At 43.0% G+C, this 24,967-nt stretch overlaps 2 protein-coding genes across 5 annotated transcripts in view; one reads left to right on the forward strand and one right to left on the reverse strand.

Annotated features, from left to right (window-relative positions):
• Nucleotides 1-627: 627 nt before the first annotated feature.
• APEX2 (apurinic/apyrimidinic endodeoxyribonuclease 2) lies at nt 628-8,505 on the reverse strand. 2 transcript variants are annotated; one of them, XM_025372442.1, is made up of 6 exons: nt 7,624-8,505; nt 6,574-6,657; nt 5,774-5,954; nt 5,124-5,270; nt 4,506-4,575; nt 628-1,886 (listed from the first exon to the last, which is right to left on the reverse strand). In XM_025372442.1, the coding sequence occupies exons 1-6, from the start codon at nt 7,778-7,780 to the stop codon at nt 969-971; spliced, it is 1,557 nt and encodes a 518-aa protein (XP_025228227.1). In that variant the 5' UTR covers nt 7,781-8,505; the 3' UTR covers nt 628-968. The 2 variants fall into 2 exon arrangements, with proteins under 2 accessions (XP_025228227.1, XP_025228228.1); XM_025372443.1 differs by lacking the exon at nt 5,774-5,954 and having other exon boundaries at nt 7,624-7,884.
• Nucleotides 8,506-9,412: 907 nt separating this feature from the next.
• Nucleotides 9,413-24,967, forward strand: part of PFKFB1 (6-phosphofructo-2-kinase/fructose-2,6-biphosphatase 1) — a 69,595-nt gene continuing 54,040 nt past the window's right edge. Inside the window, exon 1 of one of the 3 annotated variants that reach the window (XM_025372498.1) lies at nt 9,413-9,798. In XM_025372498.1, the coding sequence (XP_025228283.1) occupies nt 9,771-9,798 (28 nt within the window). In that variant the 5' untranslated portion in view covers nt 9,413-9,770. Of the gene's footprint in view, nt 9,799-13,932; nt 14,314-24,967 lie in introns of those variants that run through there. The other 2 variants (XM_025372496.1, XM_025372497.1) reach the window with 2 other exon arrangements.

Raw genomic sequence — 24,967 nt, forward strand, 5'->3', positions numbered from 1 at the left:
GAGACAGGGTTTCACCATGTTAGGCTGGTTGTGAACTCCTGACTTCAGGCGATCCACCCACCTCGGCCTCCCAAAGTGCTGGAATTACAGGCGTGTGCCACCGCGCCCAGTCTACCAGTCCCATTTTCACAAGTGAGAAGAGGCTTGGCTAGAGCAAGCACTGTGTTCAAAGCAATGCTTCTACTTTCCAGGTCACAGTATACGGGAAACATTTCCATGGCACACTTAGGGGTACTAATGATACTACTTGCTAAGCAGGTGATCTTCCCTGAGACTTGTGTGATCTCAGGCCCTGCCTGGCAATGCTGAGGGCTGAGGACCCTATTTCTTTCACCTCTGTAACCCACTGGGGCAGCTGTGGGGCACACTAGTTGGGAAGCTCTGGTTTAAGGCTACATAGCCCACCTCCCTTGCTGATTTAACCGCAGCAGTACAGTAAACTCCTACAACTAAGCAGAGAACTCTTTATGGTGAGCACTGCTCCTCACTCCTCACTATTCCCTCCTCCCTCCTCCCCTATCCCTGGGAATTATATTATTGGGCTACAGCCAGCTGGCAAACCCAGTATTGAGATAGCTTCTTTGACTCAACTTTATGGAGTACATTCACAATGTCCACTCAAAGTGAAACCCTGAAACAAATACACAGACTTTATTTATGCACAAATACATTTTCCAGCAAAGACAGAAGTGATTTAAAATCACACAACTTCCCGGGGCAGCCAGTGTCCGTGTACTTCAGACAGGAAGGTGGAAAGTGGTGTAGCGGGCTGGGTCACAGCATTAAGGTGCAAAAAGCTCACCAACAAGGAGCTAGGTAGGAAGGTCAGTGAGGAAGAGAGGGCTAAGAAGAGGAAGAGAAGGGTAGGAGACTTTCGGGGAGAAGCAGGAGGCAGCTCAGGGAAGGGGAGCTGGCCTCAGATCACGTGCAGGGGTGACTATGCCAGACGTCCCCAGGCCTCCATTGGTTCAGCTGGGCCTGCTCCAGAGGAAGAAGTTGCACCGGGAGGAGGGGTCAGTGGGAGGACCCCGGGGCCTGGCACACATATAGAAGCGGCGGCCCAGGTTGGGTCCTGGCTTCTTCACAGTACGCATCACACATGGCTCCCTGTGGCCCCCACAGAGGGGTGTGCGCAAGGGCCCCGCCAGCACAGACTTCCAGAATGAGGTCCGTACCTCCTTCTCATCTTTGGCTTCTGAAGCCTTGGCCCGCCCCTTCACCACTTTGGCCACTGCCTCCTCTTCTGGAGTCTTCGGGGTCATGAGGGCGCTCATCAGTGGTGGGCTAGGCAGTTCTATGTCAGGAGAGGCTTGGGGACAGTTAGGGGAGGGCTGAAAGTAGCTCTTCAGGTTTTTCTGGCCTCTGCCAGAGCCAGCCTGACTAGGCCGAGGCCTGGTTGAGTGCACTTGGGCTTTGTTTTGGCACGTCTGTACCCGGGTTTGATTGTTGTGCTGCAGCGCCGACTGCTCCAACAGAGGACTTTGTTCGAGAGGAACTAGGAAGCGAAGGATCTTGAGCTGGGTGCCTGCAAACTCAGGGAGGAAGCGGGTGCACAGAGGTGGGCACTGTTTTGCGGGTACAGAGGACACGCTCAAGACTGCACCCACAGGGCAGTGGTCAGAGCCCATCACCTCAGGCAGCAGGAAAGAGGCCTGAAAGGTGTCTATGACCAGGGTCCTGTCCCCTAGCACATAGTCAAGCCGGGAGCCATAGTTGAGATGGCGGGCGCCAGTCACTGCTGACCAGCAGGTGAAGGCCCCCTCCTGCTTTGGTTGGAAGCAGCGGTAGCTATCGATGAAGGGCCCTACATGAGAGGCAGACTGGCACCCCAAGTTACTGAGCAAGCTGTCCATCCACTTGCGCCCTGGGTCCTCTTCAAAGCATTCCTAGGTGAGGAGGAAAGGGGGTTGGAAGAGAGAGAGAGACAGAACTAGATACCTAGAACTGGAAGGGACTTAGACTAACTGCTGCATTTTGCAAATAAGAAAATTTGGTTGTCCCAAGAGGACTACTGCTGAAGGTCACACAGTCCAGAATTGGCAGAGCTGGGATTCTGATTTTCATCCTTACTGATTTAAAAGACCATGCTTGTTTTTCCCTCTGCACAAGCTTGCATTTATCTTGCATTGGTCCATCAATGGCAAATCTGAAAGTTTGTTTAATCAGAGCAATTCCCAGAACTGCTTTTTAAAACGATGGAAAACAGGAAGTTAAAAAAGTGTTTGCCTCTAGGAAGTAGGGCTGGGGTTAAGAGTTAGGAAGACTGTCAGCTTCTTCCTTTAAACCCTCTGGCACTATTTGGTTTATCTACTGTGTCAAAGCCCTCAATGACCATTCCTACCTTCTGAGCTGAGGACCTGCAAGGATCCAGGTCTGAATACTTCCTTAGGCTCTGATCCCCAATCCATCATCCATCAGTCCATCCATTCACTCCACCTAACCACCCACTCACTCAATGCAAGGAATGTTCATGGAATACCTATTATGTGCCAAGCATGATGCCAGGGACAAAGTAGGAACCTGATCTACTCCTGGGGACCAAGGAGGCTTCCTTTCGAGAAGTGATCTGGAGGGGAGGTGTGCGGGCTGAGCAAGAGTAACCTAGGTGGAGGGTGCTCCTAACTTTAAGAACAGTCTCTGTGCTGGGCCTGTGGAGGGAGTGTGCTGCATACCCAAAAGACTTGAGGAAAGACCAGACTTGAGACCAGAATACCAGCAGGAAATGGCTGCCATAGTCACACAAGCAAGATGATGGTCACTTGGGCTAGGGTGGGTGCCAGAGGAGACAGAAACATGAAATTATGAGATGATTTGTAGCTAGAATCAACAGTACTTGCAGACTAACTGAATGTGGGAAGTGGAGTAAGAAAGAAAGACAATACTAGCACAATTCCCAGGCTTTAAGTTGAAGCAACCAAGGGGATGATGGTGCCATTTAGAGAAATGACAAGACTAAAAGAGCAAGCCTGGTGGAAAGTGGATATGTTCTGCTATTTTGGAAAGACTGTAAGTCATCTTAGCTGGCACTATTAGTTCTCTTTCCCTGGAGGAGAAAATGAAGGAGGTATACATGAGAGATCTAGGCTACCTGTGAACTAAGTAGAGAAGGCATAAAGGTGTATGATGCTATCACAGGAATCTGAAAGAACACACTGAATGAATGTGTAAAAGGCATGAGGCAGGGAGGGACTGAAGGCTCGCACTTTGTAGCATTCTCTCCGCTCCCCACCACACCACCACCACCATTCTCTCGCTTCTGCTCATTTCCCAGCTGGGAGCCATATCTACATTTATGTAGCTCTTCTGCAAATTAATCAAGGAATATTCCCACGGTCCTTCTCTAAGCCAAGCCCAGTGCTGAGTGGGACTGTGCCAACATCAATCACTGATCCCCCATCATGAGACATAAGGCAAGCCAAGATGAGAGCTGGCTTGTAGATTCTAGGGCAGTGGTTCTCAAGCCTGGCTGCATGATAAAGTCACACTGGGGGCTTTTAGAACGTGCCACTACCCTGGCCCCACACCCAAGAGTTCTGAGTTCATTAGTCTGCAGTAGTGCTAAGATATTGATATTTTTGTTCTAATATGCAGTTAGGGGCTGAAAACCATGGGCCTAGGGGCACTTAGAGATAAGAGGTTCATATAACAAAAAGATAGAGAGGGGGGTCATGTCCACCAATTCAGGGCACAGTGAAAAAAGCCAGAATGAGAATAACTTTTACAACAGGCCGATAGGAGACAACCTGTCTAGAGAGGACAAAATGTGTAGGGACACTGAAGGTGGAAATAGAGACAGGTCGCAGTCCATGGAGAGCCTTGAATGCTAGGTCTCGATGTTTTCCCTGCATCACAGAGGTAACCAAGAGGTATTGAAAGTTCATAAACAAGAAACACAGTGTATTAAGGAAATGACCAAGGCAATGTGGAATTCACAGTCCTTGAAAACATCTGACCCCCAACAACTCTCCAGCCCCACCTTCTGCCACTCACCTCCCTTCCCGTGTCACTAAGAAAGGGACTTGTGGTTCCCCATGCACACAATGCAAATTCTCACCTTGAAACCTTTGCCCATGCTAAAATGCTTCGCTACTTCAAAGCTGTTCTACTTGTCTGTTAAGATTCAGCCATTTTCAGCTGCCTGTCTTGATGTCTGAGCTCACCTAGGACTCCCATCTCTGAGCTCCCGTAGCCTTCTGGGATGCCATCTGTGTCTCTGCTCTGAGAATACCATCCTATAATTGGCCAGCCATGCGTCTGTAGCCCACCACCATGCTGGAGAGCTCCTAGGAGCCAAGAGTTGGATCTGACTCCTGAGTCCTCAGTATGTGGCAGAGTCAGTATTGTCTATTGAATGAATGACCAATCCTCAGTACTATAAGAATAGTATTGCAAACCAAGCTCCACTTTCCCATAAAGGAAGCTGTCCCTGGGCCAAAAACTCAGCATTGGTTGGCTGGACAAACAGAATCAGTCAAGTGGGGCCAGGCACCTAGAGGTAGCCTTACCAGGTTGACTGCGTCCCAGTGGTCAATGGGGCGGTGGGCTGTATTCAGGTCACCCAGAATGATCACATGGCTGAAAAACACAATATGGGATTGTTAGAAAGGGGTGCAGCAGTCCTGGCTCGTATACTTTTTCCTGGGCCCAAGAGCTCAGACAGGCCACCTCCCATATTGAGGCTTCCTAGCCAACAGCAACTCATAGCAGCCTACCTCTCCAATCTTACCACAACCTTGCTGCCTTTCATATCTGACCAACCCAATTCTGATCTCCAAAGGTGACAGTGCTCCATGTTTGACATGACTGCCTCACTGATCAGTACCTAATGGGCATTTTTCTTGTCCTTCAATCAAGGGGAGGTGAGCTCAAATACCACCTCCCCTTGATTGCTCTAACCCACCCTCACTTTCCTGTCCTTCCCTGGAACAAGACTTTCCTTTGCTTCCAGGAACTTTATCATTCTCATCTCATTTCACCCTTAAAACTATTCTGTGGGGTAGAAACAATATCCCTTTGTCTCTGAGTTCTTTGGATAGGTTCCATATCCCTTTCAATGGAGCTTAACACAGGGCTGGGCACCCAGGACCGACTCAAGGAAGCCTTGCTGCCTAGGCTTGCAGTACCTGCCTGCCGCCAGGAGGGCTTCTGCTCGGATTTGCAGCAAACGATAGAAGCGCATCTTAAAGACTAGCCGCTCAGGCCTCCCAGGGTCCGCATGGGGGCAGTACACGTTGATTAGGGTCAAGATCCTCTCCTTCCCTTCCCACGTGCTGGAGAAAAGAGAAACCTTCAAAAGGGGTCAGTTTCAAACCTCCCCTTCTGTCCCTTCCCCATACCACATGGCTTCCATTTGGTGACTGTCTGGGATGGAAAAGAAAGGGGTTAAAGAGACACAAATGAGCTGGCATGCACGGGACTTGGGGACTGACTACTGGTAAGGCAGGGAGACGGACATCTAAGGATGACCACCAGGTAATGGCGCTGCTATTCACAAAGAGAACACCCAGAAAGAGAGAAACCTGGGGCAGTGAATTCAGCACTAAGTTGCTTTTGAGATGTCTATGGTAATAAGGGCTGGATCACCAGGCCAGCCCCGCACTGTAGAGATGGAAACTCAAGCCTCAGAGGGGGAAAAATTTGCCAGGGTCACACACTGAGCAGCCCAGCCAGGACTAAATCAGGAAAGGCAAATTTGGGAACTTCACCACGGTGCATGTATGTTTACAGAGCAAGCCTCAGAATCGCTCAGTAGCAGGGAGATATGAGCTATTACCGGATCTTATGCTGTGTGAGGAGGGCCCGGCCCTCACTATCCAGAGCCCGGAGTTCCTCTTGGGTAAACTCATCCATGTTTCCATAGCAACCAACATTCCCATTCTGGGTGGCAAACAGGCCACTCAGGCCTTCTTCAGCAGCCACTGGGGTAGCGTTGTCCTTACAGAAGGTGGCTACACCTGGGAACAGACAGGGTACTCTGAGCAGACCTGGCAGTCAATAGCCTGTTGCACAGCCTGTCCCACTCCAATTGTCCCCACACAGGTCACCTAAGTCATCTTCATAAAGTGTGGTTCTTGGGGAACCTTATTCAAACCCTGGAGTCTCAGTTCCTGCATCTAAAAAAGCCACAGAATGTTCTAAGTGTTTTACATTGATACATGGTGAGTGCTCGAGAAGTATTAGCAATTATTACTATCACATGGATTAATTAATTTAATCCTCATAACAGCCCTAGAAGGTAAACATTATCCTCATTTTCTAGCTGAGGAACCTGAGGCACCAAGAGGTAATGTAACTTGCCAGAGGGTGCACAGCTAGGAAATGAGCCACAATTCAAACCCTGGGCTTCTGGCTCCACAGTTCACACAATTAAGCACCACACTACTACTGTATTTCTGAGGTCCAGTAGGATAATTCTATCCATAAAAATTATATTTCACGTAATTTACTATTATGCAGCTTTAGCTCTGTAAACTAAATGTCTAAATTTCTTATTACCCTCTCATCAAATATTGGAAACCCTTTTCCCCATCTGCCTCCATCACTAATTTAAAGTCCACAGAAAGCCCCATTTACCAGAATAGCCGCTACGGTTGCGGCTGAAGCTGAAATAGGAGTTATAACCCTCAACGATAGCCAGGGGCTCTGTCAGTGCATCCCCTAGGGAAAAAAAAAATGTAAGATTAAGTCAGAGGTAAAACTAGCATCCGAGAAACACAAAGGCCTGGAATTACAGTTGTAGGCTAATTCCTTGCACACATCAGAGCCGGAGTTGGGGGTGACGGGAATGAAGTATCTATGAGTAGAGGAAGACCTAGAAAGATGAGAAATGTCAGAGAGGAAATTGATATCAGAATTAGAAGGCTGGCGGGGGTGGTTAGAGACTATGAAGTGGAGGTGGAGAATTAGGTGGGAGAGGGAAAGAATCAGAGCTAAGCCTGGGGGTCTGGACGATGGGAGGGAGCTGGGGGTGGGGATGGACATATGAGAGGACAGTGGGAATCTGAGCTAAGGGTGAGAGGTAAGAGAGAGGGAATTAGGGGATCTGAACTGGGGATGGAAGGAAAAGGAATTAGGGGATTCTGAGGGGAGATAGAAGGGTGAAGAAATAAGAGGACATCTAAGCTTGGGGTGGGAAATAAGGTGGGAATTAAGGACTTTCAGCTGGGAGGAGAGATGGGGATAGATAAGGGGTACGGGGTTCTGAGGTGGAGGTGTGAAAAGGAGGCAATTAGAAAGACTGAGCTGGGGTCAAAGGTGGGGTGGGAATTAGAGGATCTGAGCTTGGGGCAAGGATGAAGAATTCGGAGGTTTGACTTGGTGGCGGAGAGATGGACAGCGTATGGAAGGAGGAAATTCAGGGGACTGAGTTTGGGGCCAGAGAATGAGTGGGAATCTGACTAGATATGGAGTTTCGAGAAGGAGCTAGTTTGCTGAAGACAGGAAATGGAGTGCAACTGGGGATCTAGCTAGGGTGGGAAATGGGAGTTTAAGAGGGAAGAGACCTGGGTCTAAGGGCAGGACTCTAAGAATAGGAAACTGGGAAAGTAAAATTACATGGGACAGGGGGCAAAAGTTAGCGGGAAAGAAAAAGTATGCAGGGATCCTGGAATCCAGAGCGCTCACTGGTCACTTTGGTTTCCTGGAGACAGACGATATCAGCATCCAGCTCCTCCAAAATGCGCCCCACGGCCACGGCGGCACAGTTGCTGGGTTCCTGATTTGCCACCCCTTGCACGGGTCTCCGAATCCCATTGATGTTCCAGCTCACCACGCGCAACATCTTAACGGCCTGGAACACCTCCCAGCCCGCGCCAAACTAGGCGCGAGCGAACAGCTAGCTCGCTGTTCCGAAGTTGGCCAGGCCCGCCTCCCGCGTGCGTTTGCGCAGGCGCTCTCGTGCGTACCACAAAAGCGCCTGACGCACGTCGGGCGGGGACTTCAACTTCCTCAGTTCTCATTGGCGGGAGGAAGAACTGGGTGGACGCTGAAAGAAGCAGAGCGGAAGCCTAGGGGCAATGAATGGCGAGAGGAGTTTCCAGTTGGGCTCCCGCGCCTTCCGCTCGGACACCTGAGTCTCAGTACGTTTTTCCTCTACTCAGAAGTCCACGTGGTGCGTCCGGTTACTTACAAACGGGATTTTGCCACTTTGTAGGCGACCCTGAGCGGAACTGCTCAGCAGCCAAAGCCCCGCCCTCAGTGCGACGGACCGCCCACCTAAGTGCAGAGATGGCTGCCGCGCTTGCGCCCCAGGAGTAGCTGGCGCTAAGTGCTCGCGTTGGACCGGGCAAAGGGAGGTTCGTGGTTGGAGGAGGGAGCAGTAAGAGTCGCTCCACTGAGATAAGACTTAGGAGGAGGGCCTTTGGCTTTATTGGGGCAGAGGGGAGGAGGAGGAGGCTGTCTCAAGCCTGCCCTGTAGCTTTTATTTGTCTTGGCTCTTAACATTCCGAAGGATGTAGCCGGGCACATCCTTACTCTTGGTTCTGTTTCTCAGATAAGTGAAATCGAGGCCCAGGAAATGTAAGCTCGTGAGCAGCACTGTCTCCGGATGCATCCATGGCTCTTGTGTATATGTTATCGCATTTAAGTCTCAGGACAGCCCTGTTTGGGGCATTGAGTCTAAGTTAGAGACGTCGAGTGAATTCACTTCATTCTCATAGTTCAGTCTCTCTTACACTGAAGTAGTAGAGCCAGGATTCAAACCGTATGTTAATTAGCTCAAGGATTACTTTTCTGAGTGTTTTTACTGACCACACACCACCCCAGTTAAGTCTTTTCCTCTGGGGCCCCACGGCACCCTATGGTCCATTCTGTCACAGTACTTATAATACACAGCTGTCATTGACTTCTATTTCTGCTGCCACTAGACTGCCAGCAGCTTGAGAACAATGACCATGTCTGGTTCATCTTGTTAGCCCATCCCCTAATACTGGACACAGTATATATTGGGAAGCAATAGATACTTGTCAGGTGAATGAATGAACAAAGAATAATAGCAAGAGCATCAACAGGTTCATGGCTTGTTTTTGAGAGCACAAAAAGTAGAAATAATGGATATGCCCAATGTCCAGGGAAAAGCATAACGATGCATCTTTAGGTTCCTCACCCAGAATTGCAGCATAATTATTTTTCCCCCAGAATTTAAGCGTTAGAGCCATCGTCCTCAATGGGTACAGCAAAGACGCAGTAAACTGCTTTTCCTCCTGGAGGACTTAAATTTACCAGTTGTTGCTATCAGAAAATAGCTCTGTGATTAAAATAAAATTTGTGTGTCCTAAGCTTTTTCATGCTTTGGGGGTTGTTGACTCAGGATTGACTCCCATGAACGTGACAACTAGGACAAAGGAAATGAACATTTTTATTGCTCTTGCTTCATATTGTCAGATTGCTTTCCAGTAAGAGATTATGCCCATTTACACTGAAGACCAATCTGAAACTCAGCCCCAGCAAAATCCAGAACTTGCCTGTCTCCATAGCTGGTTTTAATTTCCCTATTCTGCAATGGCTTGTTAATATTAGTTCTGACCTTTGGGGCAAGGTGAACACACGGTTGGACTGAAGAGAAAAGGCTTCGGGTGGCTCAGGAACTTCTTTGGCAACTACAACAGCTGATATTTCAACAGAGCACATACACTCCCCCCACTTAACAAGGGTACATCCTCAGCCTTCTCAGGGAACCAACGAACACCTCCAGGCTTCCTCTTTGATGCCACCCACTGGACCTGCCTTAGGGGTCTGTAAATGCAAGACAACCGAGTGTTGGATAATTAGCAATGGAAGAAAAAACCTCTAGAATAAAAGGTAGGTGAGAAAGAAGGGAACGTAGGCAGGAGTTACACAAATCCACATCCATTCTTCAGGCCCTCTGGAAAGTTTTCTTTGCGTAGATGGTTGGTTGACGTGTGCATTAAAGGGCATGGGAAAGTGGGGGAAAAGATTATATGTAACCTATTTATATATCTGTATATTTTTAAAAATCCATTCTGGCCTTTGTGGGACCCTGGCCCCCAGGGCAATTCCCTAGCACCTGTGAAAGTCTCTCTAACTTGTTCTGGTCTGGTTTTGAATGAACTGAGTGATTGAGATTATAGCTCTTACCTCCCCACTGATGTGTAAAGTAGGGTTGATTTGCTGTGGCGCTTTGAACAAACTCTCTAGCTTCTCTGGGCATCAGTAGCCTCCTCAGTAAAATGGAAATCAGAGTCTCTAGCCAATGTTCCTCAGAGGGCTGTCACGATCAAGAAGGGTGGAAAGGCAGAAACCAAAGCTCTTTGGAGACATTTCGGGACTTCCTCGCTCTAAGAGTAGTGATCTTGCTTTTTTATATAGGCTCCACAAGCAATCCCACCCAAAACCCTCCAGCTGCTCTTCTCCCTGTGCGACTATGGTCTGTGGAGAGCCGCTTCCAGGACTAGGATTCAGTGAGGTTTGGGGCCCAGGCATGAGGCCGAAAATAGTGGAGAGATGGTGGGCCAGGACAGTGGCTGAGAAGGAAGGGGATCATAGACTCCTGTCACAGAAGGCCTGACACTCATATACATGCACCTAGCTTGTAAGTGTGTGGTCGATCTCCCCTCATGCCTTCATTCTTCACAAATGCTTTCATACCCAAACAGTCTGAGAGCTACCAATAGGGAGACCCCATTCATGACTTTATTATCCATCAGCACTGTCATATGCTCCTTTACATAGGATTCTCCCCCCATACACATGCCCTATACTTTGGGAGGGGTATAGGGTCAGGATCTGGGGGCCTTGGGAAATCACATTGTAATCTTTTCTTCCCTAGAGATAGCCCCATTTTAGAATTTTAGACCAAGAGCTGCAGGTCAGAGCTTGGTCTTGAATGAGAATCTGGTACTGACTGAACCCTTTCTCTGCCACGAGTTCATTGGCCCTTTTCAGAGAGGACTTAATTCTTGTGTTTATCTGTTTCTGTCCCATTCAAGGTAGAGAAACCTTTCTAGATGCCACCTCCTAGCTTAGACAAGTTAGTTCTCCCATCCAATTCCCTGCACAGCTCTCTGTTATAATATTTACCTTGTTGAACTAGGATTAGTTGTCCACAAGTTCATCTTATCTAGGGCAGAGAGATGTAGACTGCACAAACACAATAAGCAAGTGTCTCCTCTGTCCTCTGTGCCAGGGCCTGAATTGGACACTGGAAACACAAATTACAGATCACTGAGATCTAGTCTCAGTCCTCAAGGAGTTCACAGTCTAGTGGGGAAGCAGACCAGGAAAATACTGGTGGATACTTGCTCAGATAGGAGCAGGTGGGCAATATAAGAACCAAAGACAAGGCCTGTCCCAAGGATACAGGAGTCACTTCCCAAAGGAAGTGAACATCAAACCAGACCTTGAAAAATGGGTCAGAATGTGTTGGGAATAGAAGGAGAAAAAATGGCATTTCAGGCTGAGCAAAGGCCAAGAAACAAGAAAACACACCATGTATTTTGGGGCCCAGTGAGTCAGCCAGTGAAGTTTAAGGATGGAGATCTAAGGAGAGACATGGCTGGACAGGTAGGCTGAAGCTTGATTGAGAAGTCTTGAGTGCCAAGTTGAGGTCTTTCCATAAAGCTTGTTTTGGTCTCCTGCTTCTGGGATCAGAATTGGTAACAGTGAGGAATCTCATAGCTAATTCCAGGCAAGTTTAAGTTTGGTTTTAGAGCCTGGACCCCAGGTTTACCCTTTCAGACTTTGTCAAAAGCCTGCCAGCTTCCTATCTCAGATTTCCTGCTGCTAAAATTGTCCTTCTGCCTGTTGGCAGGGTCATGGGGACAAAATTGTAAACATAGAAGAGACGTTCATGTGACCAGCTAGATTACCTTGAACATGCCACTTCCCCTCCCCAGACCTCAGTTTCCCTGTAAGGCTAACAAGGATGTTTGTAAGGATCAAATGAGATAAGGGATATGTTGTTGCTTTGTGGGCAATGGAAAACATACAGGGAAAGGGTTATAATTAAGATTATTAATATAAACAGATTTATACCAGTTAGGAAATTTATTAGAATTAAAAGAGTTGTATCTCTTACAAAGTCTAGTTCTGAGACTCTAGAGGTTCTGAGCTAATCTGTAAGACCACATTCTTAGATCAGGCGTGTTTGATTAATTAAAGAAAAGCCCTGGCCTGGGAGAAATTAGGTCCCTAGTGTTCTATTCCTGACTTGGCCACTGATTTGCTACATGACCTTAGGATATTTCTAGAAAAATATTTCTAGACCTCAGTTTTCTTACCTGAGAGGGTGAGATGAAATGATCTCACAAGTCTTTATACAAAATCAAAAGAGTAAAACCAAATTCATCCTTCTAATTGATTTGCAGGAGCTCTTTGCATATTATAAATGTTAAACCTTTGCCATAATATTGTAAGTTTCCTTAACTGAGGGTTTTCTGTATGGTCAGCATTACAGTAGAAGTTTCAGGTTAGTCAAAGAGGTGTCTTATCATTTACCTCCCAAAGGGAGTAACAGTGTTAGATAATATATTTTTAACATTTCCCAGATTGCTTTACATTTTTTAACACATTGAATCTTCAACAATCCTAAGGAGGGTAGGTACTCCTATCATTGCCATGTTCCAGATAAGAAAACTGAAGCACTGAAAAGTTTAGTCTGCTGCTCATTGTCTCATAGCCAACAAGGGGCAGAGGTAGGATTCCACTCAAGAAATATGGCTCTAGAGCCTATTGCTCTTAACCATCATAATCTGCTGTCTCAGTTGATTCATTTAGATAGGTGGGCTCTGGAATGTATTAAAAGTTTGGTATGATTTATACACAACAACTGGAGGAAATCTGACCCTTGTGTAGACTAAGGCTTGCAAATGTATTTTAGGGAACTTCTTAAAAGGCAAAGTGGAACTGAGAGCATTTGAGGGCAGGGATTGGAAATTTCTGTCCCCAAGAGATTGCCCTTGTGTAGCCCAGCTCAGTGGAAGAAAGTTGAGCTTCCTCGTAGCCAATCATTGAAGGTTCACTCGGGGTGGGAAGGTTGCGGAAGAGTGAAGTAAGAGCACACGTGCGCATCTTCCAGGCAAGCTGTGCAGTTCTATGAGTTCTACACATAAAAGCCTCAAAACAACGTGTCAGGGGAGGGAGAGAGGGGGCAGGTGAGGGTGAGTCATCTGGGCTGGATGGCTCTGGCCTGTGGACTTGTCCTACTTTGAGGCCATTGCTCTTTGCTCCCTGCTGCAGCCTCCACCCTCTTAAATCTCCATCCTAATGGCTTGGCATGAGGAACTTTAGTGAAATTTTCTATCAGTTCATGATGCCAATGTCATTCTCCTTAGGGGATCTGACGGTGGCTAACAGCCATGTGGGCAGAGCTTACCATTCCCCCACCTCCAGCCCCAGGCAATGGCTGCACTCTTCCAAAGGTGTCAGTTTACTCCTATTTATTTAGCCCTTGGCTGGAGAGAGTAGAAAGATGATCAGATAGTGCCCATCTCTTCAAGAGTGCCCCAGGCAGCACATTTCAGGTGGGAGAGGCCCTGTGGCAAGGAAGGTAGCAGAATCCAGAGAAGACAAGGGATGCAAGGCCATTTTGGGTCGGAGAAGCAGAGAAGTAATGGACCTTCCATGTCCAGTTTGGGCCTCTAATTGCCAGCTCAAAACACTGCATTCCCCAGTAGGGACTTTGTGTTTGTGTTTTTGTCCTTGGGAACCTTGCATTTCTGATGTAAATCTTGATTTCTGGGTTGGAGCTTGACATTCTACTTAGGTCCATTTTTTGATTTCAAAGCTGGGAAAGCCGCTGAGACCTACCTCCATCACCTTTGCCTCTCTACCCCACACAGGCTGTAAGCACATGATCTTTGGTCTTTTATTTGCATACTCTATTAGTCTTGTCTTCATTGGAGGGAAGTGACTGGTCAGACCTGGACTGTGTTGCTGGCTGCCTTCCTTGTTGGGCTCCAACTTACCACCTATGTACACAGCCCTTGGAGTTCAGAGGCCTCTCCTGACCTCTGCCCAACCTCTTGCTCTCTGCACCCAATACCCCTAGTACATACAGGAGCAGAGGCAGGCTAGGACCAGAGGAAAGAGGAGAGGGGACTGAAGACAGACTTTGAGAGGGCTTAGAAACCCAGTGCACTCCCTGTCCCAGCTCTGTCCACCTGCTGCTGTGACCACAGTGAGGGAAAAGACAGCTAGTAAGATAGGAAGTGAGGCCAGGTACCTTGTGGGCAGTGATGTCATTAGCTGCGACTCCTAAGATGTCTCCAGAGATGGGAGAGCTCACCCAAACCAGGTTGCAGAAGATCTGGATTCCACACAGCAGCGGCAGCAGCAGGCTGCATCGGAGAAGGGGCTGTAAGTGGGGTTTACTTCCGTGGGTTTCAAGGTGGTGGTGGTAGAGTGGGTGTAGAAGAGCAAAGGATGCACCTCCCCTTAACGTACACTCCCACCTCAACCTAAAAGTTGGAGTAGATGAACAACTGGATGAAATAGAGGCTAGTGTCAAAAAGGTGAGGAAAGAATGAGAGAGAAGACAACCGGAAAGAAAGAGATGAAGACAGAGAAGGAGGATTAGGTTAAGACCATCTTAATCAGAGGGATCTTTAGGAGCTTTTCATTTCTTAGGCAGAGCTTGTTTGGAATGTTTCTTGTGTAGAATTTAAGATTTCTAGTTCAGGACTGTTCAGTGATAGCCTAGTATGTTTCATTTTGGTGACTTCTGTGAAGTGTCTGGGAGTTGGTCTTGTCTGACTGATAGTGCCTGGGTGAAATAAGGTGATGGCTCCTGGCATCATCTCTCAGGGGACAGGTGCTGCGTACACAACAGTGCCATGTCACTGGTCAGTATTGCTCCTCTCCTTTCTCAGGCCTTTTCTGAGTCTGTACCTGCCTAGGTTGGGAAACACTTCATGTCCTGTCTCCAATGTTGGCTCTCTGGCACATATGGACCTCCTTGCTGCTCTGGGAATTTGAGAGAGACAGTCTCTCAGGGCCAGCCCACTGGTGTGGTGCTCACTTTGGAAATTTAAGAAAGATCAAGGGCAAAAGAAAAGTAAACAAAACCTGTACGTATTTAAAAAGAAACGAGTATACCCATTTCCCATAGATAACAGGCGACAGTGGTGGACCAAGGTGCATCCAGCCCAGGGATTGTGGCCTGAATGGCCATAAGGTGGGTTAAGATAAGGCAGCTGTGGACTGTGGAACTCAGACACCCCAAAGGCCAGCTAACCAAGTTTCCACTCTGCTAATGCTAGAGGAGGCCCAGGCTCAGAGATACTGGGGGTAGCAGTAGTTGCTTAGAGGATCCAGGAGCATATAGAATGTTAAATATAGTTATAATATACAGGATGTAGGGTGTGGGTGGAGAAAGAGAGACAAAAAAGACTAGGCTCCTGTTCTCTCTCTTTCTTATCTCCACCAGCTCTCACACTCACTCAACTGGAGATCTAGGAGCCTGGAGACTGAGAGGTACCCTCACCCAGCCAGCCACTCTTGGCCTTTTCCAAGGTGCTGTTTAGTTGACAAGCAAGCCATTCTCTGCATACACGGGTCCTCCAGAGCTAGAATGCTTATAGTCCTGGGAACTGTGTCTTTCAAGTTGGAGAGATAATATACATAAATCATCTAATATAGTCTCTATCAAATAGAAGATGAAAAATAAATACGTGCTCACTTTAGTTTGGAGTGTCACTTCCCTCAGCTATAAAACAGAATTAATGCCTATGACCCAGTGTTATTGGGAGTAATTCACTGATTCAGAGGTTCTGGATCCAGACTGCTTAGGTTTGAGTCTCAGCTCTGTCTCCCCCTGTGTCTGTGACCTTGGACAACTCTTTTAACCTCTCTGGGCTTCTCTGTTTCCTCACCTGTAAAAGGAAGTTAATAACAATGTAGTTGTGAAGATTAGATGAGCTGAAGCCTATGACATGCTTAGAAGAGTGTCCAGCACATAGTACACACTCAGTAATTGTTAATTATCCTAATTCTTATTGTTCTTGTTGTTTAAACAAGAAAGTGGGTGTGTGGTCTTATTTACCATCATATCCTCAACATCAGGCCCTGATCCTGGCACATAGTAGATGTAAATGGTCACTCAATAAATGGTCACTCTGTGCTACTTCCACTCTACCACTCGCCATAGCCAAAAATGGGGCTCTGTGTGCACAAGACAGTCACTCATTAATATCTGACTAAATTTTATCAGACCATAGATGCAAAAAATCTTAGATAGTGGTTGCCACGTCTGGGCAATGTCTGGTTCACCTCTTGCTAGGGAGGCCAGTCTATTTGTCCCTGTAAGGTCTGAATCACCTTTTTCTTGGAGCATCCTCTCTAGAAGACACACAGTCACTTAATGTTATTCTGAAGATTAAATACATTAACATGTAAAGTACTTGAACAGCTGTGCATATTCTTTTCTCATCCAACATTATGTTTATGTGAACCACCCATGTTATTGTTGCAAGCAGTTGTAGTTTGTTTATTCCCCTTGTGAATATCCCACAGTTTATTTATCCATCTTACTATTGTCGAGCATTTGAGTAGTTTCTAATTTTTGATTATGAACAATAATCCAATGGGCATTCTTGTACCTTTATCCTGGTAGAGCAAGTCCCTCCATCTTGTCCTTCTTATGGAGTGTCTTGGCTATTCTTGGCCCAGTGCTCTTCTCCATAAATTTTAGAATCAGCTTTCCAAGTTAAACACACACACACACGCACACACACAGAGACACACACGAGAGAGAGAGAGAGAGAACTTTTGGGATTTTGATGGAAATTACATTCAATCTATAAATCTAATCAATTTGAGGAGAGTTGCCATGTTTGTGATGTTGAGTCTTCCCTAAACATGGTGTATCACTCCATATATTCAGACTTTTTCATGTTGAGTGAAGTTTTATAATTTAATCCATAAAAGGCTTGCATGCCATTGTAAGATTTTTTTTACTTATTTTTTGTTGCTATGTTAAATAGTACCTTTTTAGAAAATTAAATTTTATAGCAGTATGTTGCTAATGTATACAACTGTACTTGTTTTTCATGTAATGAATTTGTAACTAGCAAACCTGCTAAACTTTCTTATGAGTTTTGATAATTTGTATGTAAATGATAGCTTTCATTTTCCCCACAATCCTTATTTTTATCATTTTCTTATATTATTACACTGCTAAGACCTCCCACCTTTAATACACACACACGAGATGTGCAGTACATGTTGAAAAGAAATGTTAATAGTGTGTATTCTTATGCTGATCCCGATTTTAAGTTTCACCATTGAGTAAATTTGCTGTAGTTTTTTTAGTAGATATCATTTAATAGGTTAAAGAGGTTTCTGTGTATTCTGAGTTTGCCAATACAATTTTTAAAGCATGAGTGAATGTTGAATTTTATTAAACATGTTTTCTGTATTCAATGAAATGACATTAATTTTCTATTTTAACCCATTAATGTGGTACATTACATTAGAGTTTTTCTTGTGTTGAAATAATCTTGCAGTCCTGGGATAAATAAAAACTTCTGAATTTCTTTCACTAATATTTTGTTTAGGATTTTAGCATTTTACTCAGGAAAGAGATTGGCCTGTAATTTTTCCAAGAGTGTCAAGATTATAGTAACCTCATAAAATCAGAATAAAAAAAAATCTTTCATTCTGTCCTCTGACAGAGGTTGTCTGCAGAACTAGCCATTCCTCAAATATTTTACCTGGCAGCATTTCCAGGTAAAACCATTTGGACCTGGTGTCTCCTTTAATATTTTAACGGATACAATCTCTTTTATCAGTTATAGAATCCTTTCAGTTTGCGATTTCCACTAAAGTCAGCTTTCTTAAGCTTTCCTAAGTCATGTATTTCTAGGAATTTTTCTACTTCACATCAGTTTTCAAATTTATTTTGTGTGAAGTTCTTATCTTTGTATCTTTTTAAAATCTCTGTTGCATTTGTAGTTATAGCTTCTCTTTTGTTATATTGTTTATTTGCACCTTCTCGATCAATCTTGCTATAAGTTTGACACTTTTATAATTCTTCTAAAATAATCAACTTTTGACCTTTTGATCCTTTCTGTTATCTTTATTTTCTATTTAACTAGTTTTTCATCATTATTCTGTTTCTCCTACTTTCTTTGGATTCATTCTGTTGCTCTTTTTTAACTAGTAGGGTTGCATGCTGCTCAGCTCATTCATTTTCAGACTTTCTTCTTTTCTAATTTAAGTATCCAATGCTATAATTGGCCTACTAAACAGGGCTGATATTCCACAGATTCACAATCATATGGCCATATGAATTTTCAAAATATTTCTAGTCTATTTTATAAATAGGCACTGTCCCAGGCTTTTTTAGTCTCTCTGATACTTACCCAGCTACCCTGGCCACCTCAATTCCTTTCCCAGGACAGCCAGGACCTACTGATTATCATCTAGCAACTAAAGGATTAATGCCTACCACAGCAGGAGGTCTCCAGTACTTGGTGCCAGCCCTTGGACCAGCTTCTGTTTTGATAGATCAGTGCTCTTGTCATTTCCATTTTAATTCCATTCTAGTCAGAGAACAAACTTTGTATTATTTCAGTTCTTTGAAGTCTGTTGATACTTGCTTTATGGACCAACTTATGGAAAATTCTGGTAAATGTTCCATGAGCACTTGAAAAGAATGTGCATTTTACAGTTGTGTTTAGTGTACTATATACCTCGATTAAGTTGTGTTTGTTAATCCGGCTCAAATGTTCTATATTCTTCTGGGGTTTTGGCTGCCTGTTGATATGGAAAATTTGTTAATGTCTCCTTGTATTTCTGTCCATCTTGAAAGTTCGTAGTTACAAACAGATTTAGAATTGCTATATCTTCCTTGTGAATTGAATATTTTATCACCATGTAAGGAAATTATTAACTCTGGTAATACCTGGTAATTTGGTATCATTGATGTTTTTGCCCTATAATCAATCTTTTTTCTCATATTAATATACCTACTAGCTAATATACCTATTAGCTTTATTTAGCTTAATATTTGCCTGGTATGTGTTTTCCTACATTTTAAAAAAATTATTTTTGATAGAGATATAATTCACATACCATAAAATTCACCATTTTGAAGTATACAGGCAGTGGTTTTGAGTATATTCACATAGTTGTGTAACCATCACCACTAATTCCAGAACATTTTCTTTATGCCAAAAAGGAGTTCCATACTGTAGACTCACTCCAGATGACCCCCTCCCCTTAGCCCCTGGCAACCAGTAATCTACTTTCAGTCTCTAAGGATTTGCCTATTCTGGACATTTTATATAAGGGGAGTCATACAATATGTGGCCTTTTGTATCTGGCTCATTTCTTTGGGCATGATGTTTTCAAGGTTAATCCATGTTGTAGCATGTGAAGTCACAAAGATTTATGCCTAGGCTTTTTTCTAAGAGTTTTATAGTCTTAGTTCTTACATTTAGGTTTTTAAATTTATTCTGAGTTAATATTTGCATGTGGTGTGAGATGGGAATCCAGCTTCATTCTTTTGCATGTAGATATCCAGTTGTCCTAGCAGCATTTTTTGAAGACTCTTTTTTCCCCTACTTAATTGTCTTGGCACCTTTGATGAAAATCAGGTGACTATAATAAGTTGAAGGGTTTACTTCTGGGCTCTCAGTTCTATTCCATTGGTGTTTATGTATCTCTGTCCTTATACCAGTACCACACATTCTTGATTACTGTAGTTTTTAATAAATCTTGAAATTGGGAAGCATGTCTTCTATTTTTGTTCTTTTTCAGATTGTTTTCAAGATTGTTTTGGCTATTCTAGGTCCTCTGCATTTCCATATAAATTTTAAGACCAATTTATTAATTTCTGCAAAGAATTAAGCTGGCACTTTGACAGAGGCTGCATTTAATCTATAGATTAGTTAGGGAATATTACCATCTTAACAATAGTAAGTTTTAGGTCCCTGAACATGAGATGTTGTTGCATTTACTTAGGTCTTTATTTTAAGCATTGTTTTGTAGTTTTCAGAGTGTTTTACATTTTTTAAAGTATTCTTTTAAGCATTTTATTGTTTTGATGCTATTATAAATAGAATTGCTTTACTTAATTTCATTTTGTTTGCTCATGGCTACTTTATATAAATGTAATTGATTTTTTATATATTGATCTTATATTCTGCAACATTTCTGGACTCATTTATTAGGTCCAATAGTGTTTTTTAGTGCATTCCTTGGGATTTTGTATATACACGATTATGTTATCTACAAATAGAAATAATTTCATCTCTTCCTTTCCAATCCAGATGCCTTTTATTTTCTTTTTCTTACCTAATTACTTTTGCTATAACCTCTACTAGAATGTTGAAAAGATGAGATGAAAACAGACATCCTTCTCTTGTTACTGATCTTGTCGGGGGCATGGGGGAAACATTCAGTCTTTCATCATTAAGTGTGATAGTCGCTGTGGGTTTTTCATTGGTGTCTTTTATTAGGTTTAGGACCTTTCCTTCTAGTCTTAATTTGTTGTTGGTTTTATCATGAAGGGATATTTAATTTCCCAAATGCTTTATCTGTGCCTATTATGATGATCATATGGTTTTTGTCCTTAATTCTATTGATGTGGTCTATTGCATTGATTTTCAAAGGTTAATCAAGCTTGCATTCCTATAATAAATCTAACTTGATTGTGATGTATAAAGTATTATAATGTATACATATATCTAATATATACATATAAATCCTTTTATACATTCCTGAGTTCAGTTTGCTAGTATTTTGTGGGGATTTTTACATCCATATTCATAACAGCTATTGGTCTATAATTTTCTTTTCTTCTAATATATGTGCCTAACTTTGGTAGCACAGAAATACTGGCCTCATGGAATGAGTTGGAAAGTGCTTCTTCCTCTTCTACTTTTTGAAAGAGCTTTTGAAGAATTGTATTATTCTTTAAATGTTTGCTAGAATTCACCAGTGAAACCATCTAATCCTGGACTTTACTTTGTGGCAAGGTTTTTCATTACTTATTCAATCCCTTGTTATAGATCTATTTAGATTTCATTTCTTTTTTAGTCAGTTTTGAGAGTTTGTATCATTCTAATAATTTGTCTATTTCACCTAAGGCATTTATTGTGTTGGCATACATTTATGATTGTTCATAATATTCCCTTATAATTCTTTTTATTTTCATAAAGTCAGTAGTAATGTCTCCTCTTTTTTTCCTGAATTTACTAATTTGAGTTTTCTCTTTTTTTTCTTGGCTAGTCTCACTAAAGGTTTGTCAAGTTTGTTAATTTTTTCAAATAACCAACTTTTGATTTTGTTGATTTTTTTCTAATGTTTTCCTCTTCTCCGTTTTATTATTTTCACCTCTAATCCTTATTATATCCTTTCTTCTGTTTCCTTTAGGTTCCCATATTTGTGAATTTCCCAAAGTTGTCTCTGTTATTAGTTTTTAATTTTACTCCATTATGATGGAGAACATGCCTTATATGATTTCCATCCTTCCAAATTTATTGAAGCTTGTTTTATGGCCTAGAATATTGTCTGTCTTGGAGAATGTTTGATGTACACTTTGGAAAAAATGTATAGTCTGCTGTTTGGGGATAGAGTGTTTTACAGATGTTCATTATTACTACTTTGTGTTGAAGTCCTCTATTTCCCTGTTGTTGATCTTCTATGTAGTTGTTCTATCCATTATAGTAGTTTGAGAAGTAAGTCTTTCAGGATTCTTCATACCCCAGAAGGGCTCTTCTTACCTGTCCCTCTCTCTCTTGTTCTCTCTGATAAACGAGCTGGCCTATGTTGCTCTTAGTTAAGTGAAATTGTAGTTTTTGAGAACATCCTTGGGCTTGAGCTTCTTTATACAATGTTAAAAATAAAGTTAGTTTTCGGGGGAGAGTTTCAGAGTTCACTCATCTTATGAATTTCCTCTCTCCATGGGCATACTGTCTGAGCACTGTTCTGGGTGCTGGGCGAGGCAGCAGCTTCTGGTCTTAGTTTGCCTGTCCTGGTGTGGAACCTACCCTATGAGCAAGATGGAATGAGGGTAATCAGGACCCCAGTATTCTTAGCCTATTGCACCTGGGATATAGCCTCCATTCTATGAGTAAAAACTGGGAGGAGGAAGGGAACCTCCAACCTCTTAACCACACTTGCCAGGCCTCTGCAATTTTGAGTGGAAGGGAATGCTAAATGCTAGCTCTCTGCTCCTTCCAGTAAGATGCCAAAGTACTGATGGGACATTCTCTCCAAGAAGAAAAGAAGCTTCATCTTGGCTACACACACCTTAAGTGGAGCTTCTATCAAGCTAAGCTTGGAGCCAGTAGTGAGGGGACAGTAGTAAAGTTGGGAACAGTAGCATGGCACATGTGTCAAAGACTGTGTTCTTACCAAATTTCAGTAGATTTTCTTGAATAAAAATATCTTCATGTGCTGTATTCCATTTAAGATAATTTCCAGAGATTTTAAAAGATTGTAGTATTGTAATTTTTGCCAGCTGAGCTTGTTTTATTAGAGAAAGGGTTTTCAGATTTCCTCATGCGCTCATGCCAGAAATGAAGGTCTCAAGATTGTTTTTGTGTGTTGATCTTGTATCTTGCAGCCTTGATGAACTCACTTGTTAGTTCAAGGAATTTCTGTAGTGTAGGGGGATATTTCTATGTAGACAATGATGACATTTCAAATAGGGAATTTTTAAAAATTATTTTCCAAACTGTATGCCTTTTATTTCCTTTTATTGCCTTATTGCAGTGGTTAGAACTTCTAGTACTATGTCAAAAGAGTGGAGAAGGTGGAAATCCTTACATTAGTCCTGATGTTAGGGGGAAAGCATTTAGTCTTTCACTTTTAAGTATAATGTTGGTGATAGTTTTTGTTTGCTTTGTAGAAGTTTCTTATCAAGTTGAACTTAAACAAATTTACAAGAAAAAAAACAAACAACCCTATTAAAAAGTGGGCAAAGGACATAAACAGACACTTTTCAAAAGAAGACGTACATACAGCCAACAAGCATATGAAAAAATGCTCAACATCACTTATGATTAGGGAAATGCAAATCAAAGCCACAGTGAGATACCATCTCACACCAGTCAGAATGGCTATCATAAAAAAGTCAAAAAATAACAGATGCTGGCAAGATTGCAGAAGAAAGTGAATGTTTATACACTGCTAGTGGGAATGTAAATTAGCTCAACCATGTGGAAAGCAGTGTAGTGATTCATCAAAGAGCTAAAAACAGAAGTACCATTCAACCCAGCAATCCCATTACCAGGTATATACCCAAGGGAATATAAATCATTCTATTATAAAGACACATGCAGACATATCACATCGCAATACCAAAGACATGGAATCAACCTAAATGTCTATCAATGACAGACTGGATAAAGAAAATGTAGTATGTATATACCATGGAATACTATGCAGCCACAAAAAAGAATGACATTATGTCCTTTGCAGGGACATGGATGGAGCTGGAGGCCATTATCCTTAGCAACCAAAAACAGGAACAGAAAACCAAATACTGCATGTTCTCCCTTGTAAGTGGGAGCTAAATGATGAGAACACATGGACACAGAGGGGAACAACACACACTTGAGACCTACCTGAGGGTGGAGGGTGGGAGAAGAGAGAGGATCAGGAAGAATAACTAATGGGTGCTAGTTAATAGGTAATAGGTACACCTGGGTGACAAAATAATCTGTACAACAAACTCTGGTGACATTAATTTATCTCAGTAAGAAACTTGCACACGTACCCCTGAACTTAAAATAAAAAATAAAAATATAAAATCTTAAGCTTAACCATTCAGAAACCACCAACTAACCTCTAACTATGGACTTTCTACTTTAAGCAATCAAATATTTATTTCATCTTTCTTCTGAGAACACCTTATAAAAGTTTTCCCTTGATCCCCCGAGCCCTGAACTGCTTGTGTATTGTGCTTCCCAATTCACGAATTGCTGAATGCTTAAACTCATTAAAATTATTTAAAGAAAGGAGTGCCTATCAAGTTTAGGTAATTCATCTCTATTCCTAACTTGCTGAAAGTTTTTATCATTAATGGGTTTTATGATGTGCTTTATCAGTGTGTATTGATTTTTTTTTCTTTAGTTTGTTGATAGGGTGGATTACATTAATTGATTTTTTGAATTTTATTCTAGTCTTGCATACCTGTACTAAATCCCACTTAATCATTGCATATACAGTCATCCCTCAGTATCTGCAGAGGATTGGTTCTAGGAACCCCTGCAGATACCAAAATCCATGAATGCTTAAGTCCCTTTTATAAAATGGCCTAGTGTTTGCATATAACCTAAACATATCCTCTCATATACTTTAAATCATCTGTAGATTAATTATGATACCTAATACAATGTAAATGCTATGTAAATGGTTGTTATGCTGGATTGCTTTTTATTTGTAGTGTTTTATTCTTGTTATTTTTATTGTTTTTTTTAAATTTATTTTTATTATTATTATACTTTAAGTTCTAGGGTACATGTGCATAACGTGCAGGTTTGTCACATATGTATACTTGTGCCATGTTGCTGTGCTGCACCCATCAACTCGTCAGCACCCATCAACTCGTCATTTACATCAGGTATAACTCCCAATGCAATCCCTCCCACCTCCCCCCTCCCCATGATAGGCCCCGGTGTGTGATGTTCCCCTTCCAGAGTCCAAGTGATCTCATTGTTCAGTTCCCACCTATGAGTGAGAACATGCAGTGTTTGGTTTTCTGTCCTTGTGATAGTTTGCTAAGAATGATGGTTTCCAGCTGCATCCATGTCCCTACAAAGGACACAAACTCATCCTTTTTTATGGCTCCATAGTATTCCATGGTGTATATGTGCCACATTTTCTTAATCCAGTCTGTCACTGATGGACATTTGGGTTGATTCCAAGTCTTTGCTATTGTGAATAGTGCCGCAATAAACATACGTGTGCATGTGTCTTTATAGCAGCATGATTTATAATCCTTTGGGTATATCCCCAGTAATGGGATGGCTGGGTCATATGGTACTTCTAGTTCTAGATC

The sequence above is a fragment of the Theropithecus gelada genome, chromosome X (assembly GCF_003255815.1).
Source record: "Theropithecus gelada isolate Dixy chromosome X, Tgel_1.0, whole genome shotgun sequence".
In the NCBI taxonomy this organism is placed as follows: Eukaryota; Metazoa; Chordata; class Mammalia; order Primates; family Cercopithecidae; genus Theropithecus; species Theropithecus gelada.